Source organism: Musca domestica, unplaced genomic scaffold (assembly GCF_030504385.1).
Source record: "Musca domestica strain aabys unplaced genomic scaffold, Musca_domestica.polishedcontigs.V.1.1 17, whole genome shotgun sequence".
Lineage (NCBI taxonomy): Eukaryota > Metazoa > Arthropoda > Insecta > Diptera > Muscidae > Musca > Musca domestica.
The window spans coordinates 11,182,846-11,196,308 of NW_026712230.1; the positions used below are offsets into that span (position 1 = coordinate 11,182,846).

General features: G+C 34.7%; 1 protein-coding gene across 1 annotated transcript; it reads left to right on the forward strand.

Annotated features, from left to right (window-relative positions):
* Positions 1-702: 702 nt before the first annotated feature.
* Positions 703-4,841, forward strand: LOC131801716 (uncharacterized). Its single transcript, XM_059120651.1, has 4 exons — positions 703-963; positions 4,204-4,304; positions 4,383-4,539; positions 4,610-4,841. Exons 1-4 carry the CDS (start codon positions 828-830, stop codon positions 4,747-4,749), a joined length of 534 nt encoding a protein of 177 aa, XP_058976634.1. The 5' UTR covers positions 703-827; the 3' UTR covers positions 4,750-4,841.
* The last annotated feature ends 8,622 nt before the right edge of the window (positions 4,842-13,463 follow it).

Below are 13,463 nucleotides of genomic sequence, written 5' to 3' on the forward strand. Positions count from 1 at the left end.
CCCCGCCCGACTTTAGGACTTTCTTTACTGGTTTTTATCTCACCCTTATTTGAAAACTTGAATGTTTGAAACTTTTGTACGATGTATGAAGATTTGATTAAACAATTTTTTCAAATTGAGAAAATGTGCTTTTTGAGTATTTTAAAGGCCTAACACGAAATTTTAGAAGGAATCTACAATTTAAAGGTGGAATTTTCGTTGACGAAGTAGCGGACACTTGCTATTTGCAAGATACAAATATAGCAAGTAAAATCAATCTCCGTTTTTGGGGTTGAGATAACTTTCAACCCAACTATAAATTAACCAAAATTGTTTCACAGTGTTGTTGATAAGTTAAGTTGCACACGCAATATCCATATAAAAATACCCCTCTTCCAATTCACTCAATTCAGGCGAACGAAACCAAAACAAAAGTGGAACACCGTGTTTGTTTGTTGTCTATTTTTGTTTAAAAGCTACCTAGGTGGTCTGTTTAGATGCCGGCTAATGCTGCTGCCAATATTTTTGGCAAAACAAAAAACAGAACAACAACAAAACTCTGCCTTAGTAGAGCAGAAATGCAATTAAAACACTAAGAGAGCGAGAGAATATCAACGAATACGCAGTAGAAACCGGCAAATAAAGAATAGCGTCCGAAGAAGAAACAAAAACAAAAGATTTATGTATTTTTGAGGTTTGTTATTTTGCGATGGTGTCTGTGCAACATTTTCTGCACAATGAATTTCAGTTGTTGTTTAGAGTACAGCGTTAAATGTTGTGCGATAACAATATACGGTTCTGTTTGATATTTAAAAGTATTTTCTAACCGCCAAAAATCTTATCGTAAAATGGCAACTTGCTGTTCACTTCGAAAACTAAATTACACCTCGGCAATATTTTTCCTCCTTTTCGGGTTTCTTGGATTTTTATCTTGTCTCCTATTCTTCGCCGTGCCCAAAAATGAAGAGTTTTGGGAAGAACTGGGTAAATAAATTGAAATAATTTCAATTTAAAAAAGAAAGTCAAATAAAAGTAAAAATAAAAAAACTGAGGATGATTAAAAATATATTTTATATTGCAATAAAAGAAAGAAAATAAATTAAAAAATATATTCCAACTGGAATATAAATATTATATATAGCAGCTAGCTGAATACAATTTAATTTTCGTATATTGGATTTTATGACGCCACATACATATAAATATGTAAACATTTATATAAAATTTGTATCTTAAATGAGAATGTGTCACATATGCCCCATTATGCCGAATTGACTGTCCAATAAAACAATATGCTGACAAGCTCCGATACATTAGTTGAGTTAAGTGTAAACGCAATTGAAAAGCTGAAATATAAGGAAACAATAAAAAAGTGATCAAGTGAACATGAATTCTATAGTTATTAACAACCTCCATTAAATTCAAGGTTGCAACTCGATCACAAATGTCGATCCAGTAGTTAAAATTAGCAGATGGCCTCTAAAATAAACACGGAAAATGTCAACATTTTGGTTTTAGATAGATTGGATTGGAGATTGGGCGCCACACAGTATCGAATTATGTCCTTCAAACGGTCAATGAAACCGTCACACGCTGCCCGAATGTTACTCTGATCGACACTTTGGTATTTTTTAGTGCCAACCTTGCTTTCCAAAATACTCAAGATACAATAACTCAACGGATTGGTATCCGGATATTTTAGTGGCCATTGTGGGCTGGAAAGGAAGCGAGGAACCTCATTTTGTAACAATTCTGGTGCTGTGTCCTGTTGGAATGTCCAAGGTCTGCGACCAAAATGATGACCTGCCCACGGCTTTAATACATCCTTCAGAACATTTCCGCGATAATATTCAGCATTTATTCTGATGCCACGGTCGATTAATACGAGCGGAGAGCAACCATCGGCTGTTATGGCAGCCCACACCATCACCATGGCCGGCGCTTGAGTTCTGGTGGCCAACAGAAGGTGCACATTTTCAGCTGACCTCTTTGGCAAGTAAACACGATAATTCTGATTGTTTACAAACTGCTGGACAACGAATGTTTTCTCATTGGAGAAAACCAAATTCGGCAGTTCACCACTTTCAGCCAAGCGAATCGCCTCTTTAGCTCTTTTGAGTCCATTTTCTTTCTGTTGCCGTGTAAGTTCTTGCACTTATTGGAATTTCAATGGCTTACCCCGAGCTCATTTTTCAATATTTGCCGAATGGAATATTGCGATATGTTCAGTTCACGAGCCATTTTTCGGCCACTGCGACGCGGGTTTCGATAAAATCGCTTCTTTACTTTTCGAACTATTTCCGCTGATCTTGCTGTTTTCTTCCGTCCACTTCCTTGACGATAGCCACATGTAGTTTTCCAGTCAAATATAAAGAAATCACACTATCACGCTTGAATTCCATCACGAATAATTTTAACAGATGGCGGACGAGTGGCTTAGAAATGACAGCAGTCTGAAGTTGGTTGCAGTTTTTTTCATCTCACCCTGTGTTTGCTTTTTCTCACTCGAGGGTTAAACATGTGGGAGGGGGAGTGCGAGTTTTGTGTTCTGTTCTTTTATGTATCACTCTTATTTGGTAAATTAGAGAGGAAGATGAATCGCTCGAAAAAGAGTAGGAGTTTGCTTTAAGAGTGAAACCGTGTGGAAAAAATTAGTTTGTCCGCATAAGTATTACAACGTTCCAGATTAGGACGATATATGATTTTATATATGAGATATGTGATAATTTTTAGAAAATTTTGAAAGTTACCAGATGTAAGGGACTGGGTTTTTCACTTCATCTAATACTTATAATATTGGGTAAAGCAAGTGCTAACAAATAAGAACGTGGGGCCGAACATTTAACACCATCTTCCCGAAAATTTTCAGAAAATCCATCAAAAATACCCTTAAATGAAAATCCTTTTATGGGGGCTATACGAAGACGTTGACCTCTAAAATAATTTTTTGTCATAGGCTGAAGTACCGATTTCGAACGTCAGATAAGAAATTTGAAACAATTCCGTTGAATAATATCACTAATATCATCACATTTGAAAAAATTCTATTGAAAAATGTGGCTAAGATCATGAAAATATCGAATAACTAGGGTTACCGTTGCGTGGGGTATAAACGATATCGTGGACCTATAAAGGCGATTCTCTTCCAGGGGGTGAAGTACTCAGAAGTTACTGCTTATGCGGATTTTCATACAATTCTATGGAAAAATATGGCCAAAATCATCAAAATACCGAATATCGGGAGGTACCGTTATATGGGGGATATACGATATCGTGGATATATATAGACAATTCTTTTACAGGGAGTAAAATACTCAGACCCCTTGTGTGGATTTTGAGACGATTCCATTGAATAGTGTTGCTAAAATCATCAAAATACCGAAGATCGGGAGGTCGGGTGATATACGATATTGTGGATATATATAGACAATTCTCTTCCAGGGGGTAAAATCATCATAATCATAAAAATGTCGAATATCAGGTCACTATTGCCTGGACATATGTGTACAGAAATTTGAACTATAATTGTACGAAAAGTACTCAGTGATACTATATTTGATATTGGCTGATAGAGATAAAATTCTAAAATTTGATATTTAGATTACTGAAGGTTTCAGTGTTTGAGATTTGGCGGTGGTTGGAAGATGCATCCTATATTTGTACGGAAAAGCTGCAATTCCGAAATTTGATATGGAAGTCTCTGTTGGTATAATGAATTGAGACATAGAAGTTGTTTTGGAAATGTGAACTATAATTGTTCGAAAAGTACTAAGTGGTATTAAAACTGACATTGGGTGAATGAATTGAGCAGAAATCCTGAAATTTGATACTGTTGGTAATGGAAGAAATTAAATAGCTGAAATCCTGAAATTTCATATTAAAGTTACTATTAGTATCTGAGGTTGAATTATAGAGACTTTTTTGAAATGCTATATTTGTTCGAAAAGAACTAAATGCTACTAAATTTGGTAACAGGTGAAGAGATAGGCCTGGTATCCCGAAATTTGATATAGATTTTATTGATATGAAGATGGTTTTGGTGTAGTATAGTTGCTAGTTGGATATAAAATGTCTCATTTTTATTCAAAACTACTTTAATATATGCTTCATAGTACGTAGCAAAATAATATGACCATCTACAGAGAATGCTCGTTGTGATACCCGTTAATATCTTTAATAACTATTTAGTCACGAATTCTTAACATTTCTTATATTTATTTTCAGGTGAAACCAAGGCATGGTCTTATGCCTGTGTCTCACTTTTCACCATCTACACCTTTGCTGTGTTTATCTCATCGATTCTGTTGATTGTGGGACTTAAGAAGGTATGCCTCCAAGTTATACATATATTAACATTGCTAATAACTTCCATACACATATTTTTTTACTTATTTCCTACTCAGAATCGTCGTAAATATATGACACCATTCATTTATGTTATCTACACGGGCATTGCCTTCACCTTGGCCGTTTCGGTGCGTCTCTTCTTCAGAGGCCTGAAGAAAAAGCAACCCGTTGGTGAGCTTGTTGTCGAATTGCTTATCGATGTGGCTGTCTGCGGTAAGCTGAGCAAAACACTTTATGATTTTATAATAATGATGTTCACGTTTTTTCCATCTTCCTGTTTTAGGTTTTCAAGGATTATTACTCTACCCTGTCTATAGATATTACAAGGATATAAAGTCTCGTCCATATTTGCCAGAGCAGCATACCTTGAATGGCAACGAACCGATCAATAAACCGAACTATCCGTTGCAGGGACAAGCATGAAGAAAATAAATAGTTTGTATAGATTTAAGAAAAATTTAATTTACATATAAGTTATATGGGACATGTTATGGTCACAAAGGCCGCAATAATGATAAAATAGTTATTATATTATACAATTATGTTGTTGCAAAATCGTCAGGCAAAATCCCATTATTGTTGTTTTTATAAAAACAACGTTTGTTTATGAGTGGAGAACGATGGTAATGTTTACCAGGGGGTAAGGCAGGGAATACCTAGGTTTCGGAAAGAGCCACCAATCCTCATCAGTTCCCTTGTTTCTTGTCTGGGATATTCTCCCCAGAAGTTGTTTTAAAAAATAACTTCTATGACAAAAAACATTTTTTTACCCAAGTGACGAGATCGTAAGCTCAATAGAAGAGGAACAAAAGTATTACATAAAACTAAAATTCTTTTGGAAAATCTTCTAAATCTTACAAACGTTGTTTTTATAAAAACAACAATAATGGGATTTTGTCTGACGATTTTGCAACAACAAAATACTATGGTATCCCAAACAAGCAAGCCAAACACTGTTCTATTAATAGACACAGGTACGGTCGACGAAGGGGTTTTTGTTGTAACAGACAAAACAAACTTACATGGTTATGTTACTTCGTTCAGGCTGAACGAAAGCATAACAAGTGGAGAAAGATGAAAATGTTTATAAGTGCGGTTGTAAGATTTAGAAGATTTTCCAAAAGAATTTTAGTTTTATGTAATTCTTTTGTTCCTCTTCTATTGAGCTTAGGATCTCGTCACTTTGTTTTTTGTCATAGAAGTTATTTTTTAAAATAACTTCTGGGGAGAATATCCCAGACAAGAAACAAGGGAACTGATGAGGATTGGTGGCTCTTTCCGAAACCTAGGTATTCCCTGCCTTACCCCCTGGTAAACATTACCATCGTTCTCCACTCATAAACAAACGTTGTTTTTATAAAAACAACAATAATGGGATTTTGCCTGACGATTTTGCAACAACAAAATACTATGGTATCCCAAACAAGCAAGCCAAACACTGTTCTATTATACAATTATATTTATATAAAACATATAAATATATGCAATAATTTTTATACAAAAATGTGCTACTACAGGGTTTGCGATACATAAAAAGAAGGTATATAGTATTTTAGTGTTTCCCTTATAGGTTTCCTCTTAATGAATCTCAGAAGTTTTTATTCATAAAATCGGTAAGAAAAGATCAAAAGGAGGGCTGGGCTGACCATATGGTAGAGCTCCCGTAACAAAAAAAAATTATATTGGGAATTTATGGGAAGTAGATCATACCAACCATGAACCTTATTTGAATGCGTATAATGTCATTAGAGTAGTCACAATTTGAGAACTACATCCAACTTTGGATATTTTTTCAACAAATTTGACAGAGGCCTTTGTACCTCTAGCACCAAATAACATTGTTGTATAGTGCATGATATGACTTTGATAACAGTTATATTAAAAAACCAGTAAGGAAAGCTCAAAAGTCGGGCGGGGCCGACTATATGATACCCTACACCACTATGCATATTTAGTAGAGCTCTCGTAAAAAGGTTTATTTAGAGCATTTCAGAGCTCTATGAGATATTTGGTACAAAATCAAAATCTATCTAATTCTATCGTGCATTTTACTAACTATAGCTATCTCTGGAACGACTTTTACTAACATTGGTGTCCTTGCTTCTAGGCTGAATTTGGCCAGGTATGCCAAAATTCATGCTATTTCGGTTGATATTGGCCATTTGTTGCACAATTAACACGAAATAGGATGAAGATACATATGGGTGCTATATCCAAATCTGAACAGATTTTGATAAAATTAAAATCGACTACTTTTGGGCTTTATCTGATATCTGGTACCAAATATCATTCCTGTGAAGAGTATGCTATGCTATGCTTTATCCAAATCTGAACAGATTTTGATAAAATTAAAATCGACTATTTTTGGGCTTTATCTGATATCTGGTACCAAATATCATTCATGTGAAGAGTATATTACGAATGTAAGGGACTTAAAGAGCAAATCGGATGAAACATATATATGGGAGCTAGAGCTATATCTGAACCGATTTTTACTAAAATTTGTGTACTTGCTTATAGGCTGGTTTCGGTCGGATTTGCCAAAATTCATGCCATTTGGGCTGATATTGGCCATTTGATGCACAATTAACACGAAATCTGATGAAGATATGTATGGGAGGCATATCCAAATCGGAACAGATTTTAATAAAATTAAAATCAACTATTTTTGGGCTTTATCTGATATCTGGTACCAAATATCATTTCTGTGGAGTGCATATTACGAATGTGAGGGACTTAAAGACCAAATCGGATGAAAGATATATATGGGAGCTTTAGCTATATCTGAACCGATTTTTACTAAAATTGGTGTACTTGCTTCTAAGCTGGTTTCAGTCGGATTTGCCAAAATTTATGCTATTACGGCCATTTGGTGGTCAATCACCCGAAATCGGATGAAGATATATATGGGTGCTATATCCAAATCTGAACCGATTTCGATAAAATTTAAAAAAGCTATTCCCGTGCTCCATCTAATACCTGGTACCAAATATAACGGTTGTGGAGTGAATATTACGAATGTAAGGGACTAAAACACTAAATCGGATGAAACATATATATTGTTGCTATATCTATATCTGAACCGATTTTCACTAAATTTGATATACTTGCTTCTAGGCTGAATTTGGTCCGATGTACTAAAATTCAGTCCATTTGGACTTATATCAGTCATTTGGTGCACAATTAACCCGAAATCGGATGAAGATATATATGGGAGCTATATCCAAATCTGAACCGATTTCGATAAAATTACATGCAGCTATTTCTGGGCTGTATCTTATATCTGGTACCAAATATCATTCCTGTGGAGTGCATATTACGAATGTGAGAGGCTTAAACACCAAATCGGATAAAACATATATATGGGAGCTATAGCGGTTTCTGAACCGATTTTCTCCAAATTTGTTGTATTTGCTTCAAGGCTAATCTCGGTCACATGTGCCAAATTCGGGCCTTTTGGGCTGATATCGGCTATTTGGTGGTCAATTAACCCGAAATCGGATGAAGATATATATGGGAGCTATATGCAAATCTGAACCGATTTCGATAAAATTTAAAACAGCTATTCCTGTGCTCCATCTAATACGTGGTACCAAATATCACGGTTGTGGAGTGCATATTACGAATGTGAGAGGCTTAAACACCAAATCGGATAAAACAAATGTATATGGGAGCTATAGCTATATCTGAACCGATTTCTTCAAAATTTTATATACTTGCTTCTGGGCCGAACTCGGTTGGGTGTGCCAAAATTCAGGTAATTTGGACTGATAGAGGACATTTGGTGCACATTTAACCCGAAATCGGATGAAGATATATATGGGAGCTATATCTAAATTTGATCCGATTCTCACCAATTTCAATAGGGTTCGTCCTTGGGCCAAAAAAATATTGTTTGGAAAATTTCATCTCAATCGGATAATAAATGCGACCTGCATTTTGCTCACAAGAATACATGGACAGACGGACGGACGGACGGACAGACGGACTGACATGCATAAATCGACTCAGAAAGTGATTCTATGAAGGTTCTCAAAAGTAACTATGGGTCTATCTCGTTTCCTTCTCCATGTTACAAACAAATGCACAAAGACATAATACCCTTACCACTATGTGGTGTAGGGTATAAATATATTGGAGCAATATATATACTGGACCGACCTGCACCAAATGGAAATATTCGGTTGAATAGGAAAAAATATCATTATTGTGGTGTGCATATTACGCATGTGAGGAATTTTATCACCAAATTGTATGAAGTATATATATATGGGAGCTATATCTATACCCGAACCGATTTTCACGACATTTGTTTCTAGGATGAATTCAGTCGGAATTTCCAAGATTCAGTCCTGTTGGACTGATATTAGTCATTTGGGGCACAATTAACCTGAAATCGCTTGAACATATATATGAACCCATCTTGACAAAATTTTAGGCACTTATTTCTGAGCTATATCTTATGTCTGATACCAAAGATCATTGTTGTGGAGTGTATATTACACATGTGAGTTACTTAAAACCCCAAATCGGATGAAACATGTAGCTTTAGCAATATATGAACAATTTCTCTCCAAATTTGAAGTACTTTTTTCTAGGATGTATTCAGTCGGAATTACCAAGATTCAGTTCGTATATGTTGATATTAGCCATTTGGTGCACAATAAACCAGAAATCGCTTGAAGATATATATGGGAGATATATTCAAATCTGAACTGACTTCTTTAATACCAAATGTCATTGTTGTCGAATGCATATTGCGAATGTGTGGAACTTATATATGGGAGCTACAGTTATATCTGAACCGATTTTCGCCAAGTTTGATGTACTTGATTCTACAGTGAATTAGGTCGCATTAGCCAAATTTCAGGTCATTTGAATTGATATTGGCCATTTGGGGCACAATTAACCCGAAATCGGTTGAAGATATATATGGGAGCTATATTCAAATCTGAACCGATCTTGACAAAATTTGATACGCTTATTTCAGAGCTGTATTTGATATCTGGTACCAAAGATCATTGTTGTGGGATGTATATTACGCGTGTGAGGGACTTTAAACCCCAAATCGAATAAATAACCCCAAATATATATGGGAGTTATAGCTATATCTGAATCGATTTCCACCAAATTTGATTTACTTTCTTCTAGACTGAATTCGGTGGGATGTACCGAAATACAGGTCGTTTGGATTTATATTAGCCATTTGGTGCCAAATTAACCCAAAATCGGTTGAAGATATATATGGGAGAAATACCTAAATTTGAGCGGATTCTCAACAATTTCAATAGAGTTCGTCCTTGGGCCAAAAAAATATTGTTTGGAAAATTTCATCTCAATCGGATAATAAATGCGCCCTGTATTTTATTGACATGCATTATTCAACTCAGAAAGTGATTCTATGAAGTTCCTTAAAAATAACCATGGGTCTATCTCGTTTCCTTCTCCATGTTACAAATTATTCTGGTGCTCCCACCATATGTTTCCTTAATAGACCTTAGAACTTTTTGTCCATAAAATCTGAAGTCTCCTACATAAAATTGATCTAGGGATCTATTTTAACTCCTGTTGTCTTTTACAAAAAATAAATACAACGTAATAAATACATAAAAACCTAATACCCTGTAAAACAGTGTGGTATAGGGTATAATTAAATTAAACACCCGCTAGCTATGACTCTGTCCAGCTAACGTTATCAATGTTTATTCTCAATTTCATGAATTCTGATAAGACTTAGGCTCAACATGAACTTGAAATTTTGAAGATTGTGTACAAAAAAAAAAAATATATATATATAGGGTAAGTGCGCCTAAGTTCGGCATGCCCCAGTAGTCGGCAGTTTTGAAATTTAAACTTAAATAACTATGAATAGAATTGACCAAATAATGAAATAATTGCAAAAAAAAAAAAAAAAAACAATGAGCTCCGATCATTTATTACGAGAGAATAACGGGTTTCGTTAGTGAGTGTCTTCCAACGCATGCGATAGTGCTTGTTTGTAAAGAAAAAATTAGTGGTGGCGTCAACTTAATAATCGATTTAAGTAAATTAAATTTATGACTTTTGAAATCAGAAATATTTTATAATAGAAAATAACAGTCTAAAGATCATTTTATAACTCAAAAATATACAAGTCAAGCATTTTTCTGTTATATTATTTAATGCCGACATTAGGAATAGAAAAAAACAGATTTGCCAGCAGTCGGCAGGGGGTGAGGATTACTAGAAAAATATAATTTTTGACCAATTTCACCAAAACTTGAGAAAAGTATTAAAAAATAATCCAAAAACTACTCAATTAAAAAACAAGTAAGCAAAGGCTATAGTCGTGCGGGGCCGACCATGTGATACCCTACAATATCTTAGCAGCCCCCTTATGTCCAGATCCATTTTGGAAAATTTCGCTTTTGAAATTATGTCATCAGGGACATTTGCCCAATATTTACGCTCTCCGTCGTGCTTTTAGTTGTGGTCCACTTTAGTGTGGTCCACTTTAAAGCTAAATATAATCCAATGGTTATCAAAAATGCTAGAATTCTTCGCTGTCCTTAACTCTCTTCTCAGGCATGTCGATTGTCTTCAATTGTGTGACCAGGAATTTTTTTCGGTTTCTGGTTCATTTGAACCCCTAAATATTTTACGATCATCTCCAAGAGGCCCCTCTGTATCTCCAAATTTAGACTAATCTATATGATTTGCTTGTCTACGATATTTGGCTATATTCCTCAACGAAATCAGCATAAAACAGCCTGAAGTTCGCCTTTTGAGTATTTCGGATATCGCCTGTAAGTAATGCTGGTATGTTTCCACACAAAATTAGTGGTCCATTGTACCCGCTGTTCTAAACTCTAAATTTATGCGAGATTCCGTGTCCTCTGGTTTCTATTTGTGACTTTATAACGGCTGCAAAATCAGGAAAATTTTTAGTTGTTGGTCCATTTCAACCCTTAATATATTGCAGACATCTTTGAAAACAATAGGCCTAGCCCTTCTGAGCCTAAACCTACTCTTGCGAAAATTTCCGTGAGGACCGGATAATAATTGCAATCTATATATAATAACCCCAACCTGTGTTGTAAAGTGAAAAAATATTACAAAATATACACTTCAATATTATAAGTCAAATTGAAAAAATCACATGCGATAAAAAATATGAAAAAATAAAAAAATGTCACATAATACTACAAAATCTATATTAACATCATTATTGACATATTTTTCAGCGATTTTTTTTAGATTTTATATTTTTATGTCAAGAGGGCATTCTGAATTGACAAAATTTGTCAAAATAGGTCCAGCCATTCTTGAGATATAAGCATTCTAACTAACATCCCCTTCCTTTGTATATACACACTGTATATATTTCGCTCTATATATCCGATATATTTACTATCGGCATCTACGTAACGGTCAGAATTGACCTGTTCGTCTATTTGTGATTTCACCGGGATTAAAAATATTCGCGGTTCAATAGCAAATTTGACTTTTATTTAACACAAATGTTGTAGCCTATTTCGCCCACTAAATATTACCCGATGACAACCAAATGGCAAGATGGCTTCTGCCCAGCCCTAAGATCTAGAGTCATGCTAACTTTCGCATCGATTGGTCTATAATAGCGACCTGTAGAGCAACTGCAAAATCAGGATTTTTTTCAGTTTTTGGTCCATTTCGACCCCTAAATATTGTGCGATCATCTCCAAAAGAAATAGGGTTCTATTCTGACCTTATCCCCACCTCCATTCTAAATTTCGTGAAGATCGGGCAATAATTGCGACCTGTAGAGTGATTACAAATTAATATGGACAGACGGACAGACGGACGGACGGACATACATAGCAAGATCCATGTATACTTTCCTATGTGGGAAATCAATATTTCGAAAGTTACATAATTTTTGGCCCAATCAAACTTATAATACCCCCAACACATAGTGTTGTAGGGTATAAATAGCTTCGAGTCCGTAGTTGCTTTTATTTGTGCTTTTTGACCAACTTTTAAGTAGGTTTTTTAAGTCAGCTATTTGACGTTTTAGATAGCAGTGGCATTTTTGAAAAAAATGTTGCCTATCGAAAGGAAAGAGATCAATTCACAAATTCCAAATATAAGAATGGTACTTGTTTCTTTTTATTTAATCACATTTTTTTTAATTGAAAGTCCATACGTTACTGAAGGTAACCATACTATTCTTGATTTTCTACCTATATTTAGTTTAGAATGATAATTAAATAAAAGGGGTTTTTTTGTAACAGACAAAACAAACTTACATGGTTATGTTACTTCGTTCAGGTTGAACGAATGCATAACAAGTGGAGAAAGATGTAAATGTTTATAAGTGCGGTTGTAAGATTTAGAAGATTTTCCAAAAGAATTTTAGTTTTATGTAATTCTTTTGTTCCTCTTCTATTGAGCTTACGATCTCGTCACTTGGGTAAAAAAATGTTTTTTGTCATAGAAGTTATTTTTTAAAATAACTTCTGGGGAGAATATCCCAGACAAGAAACAAGGGAACTGATGAGGATTGGTGGCTCTTTCCGAAACCTAGGTATTCCCTGCCTTACCCCCTGGTAAACATTACCATCGTTCTCCACTCATAAACAAACGTTGTTTTTATAAAAACAACAATAATGGGATTTTGCCTGACGATTTTGCAAGAACAAAATACTATGGTATCCCAAACAAGCAAGCCAAACACTGTTCTATTAAATAAAACACTATTTAAAAACGAATTTAGGTAATTAAACTGTGAATTAGTAATATAGCATTGCTTTATACTATTTGAAATAAAAAAAGCATATGTCGACTACTGGCAAATAGACATGCCGAGCATTGGAAAATGGTGCCGACTACTAGCAAAAAACTACTATTTTAGTAAAATTGCAAATTTTGCCAATTTAATAAAAACAAATTAAATTTTTGTTTATTATTTCGATAACTAAACAAAATTTGGAATCTGAACAACTTTATTTTTCTGCAATTGAAAGATTTCACTCAGAATGTTGAAAGATTGAAAAATCGAAAATCCTAAAAGTGCCGACTACTGGTACACTTACCCTATATACATATATATAAATGTTGACGACTAGTTTGAATGGGGTGAATATTAAGTTTGTCTTTCGGCAATTATTTCCTCAGTA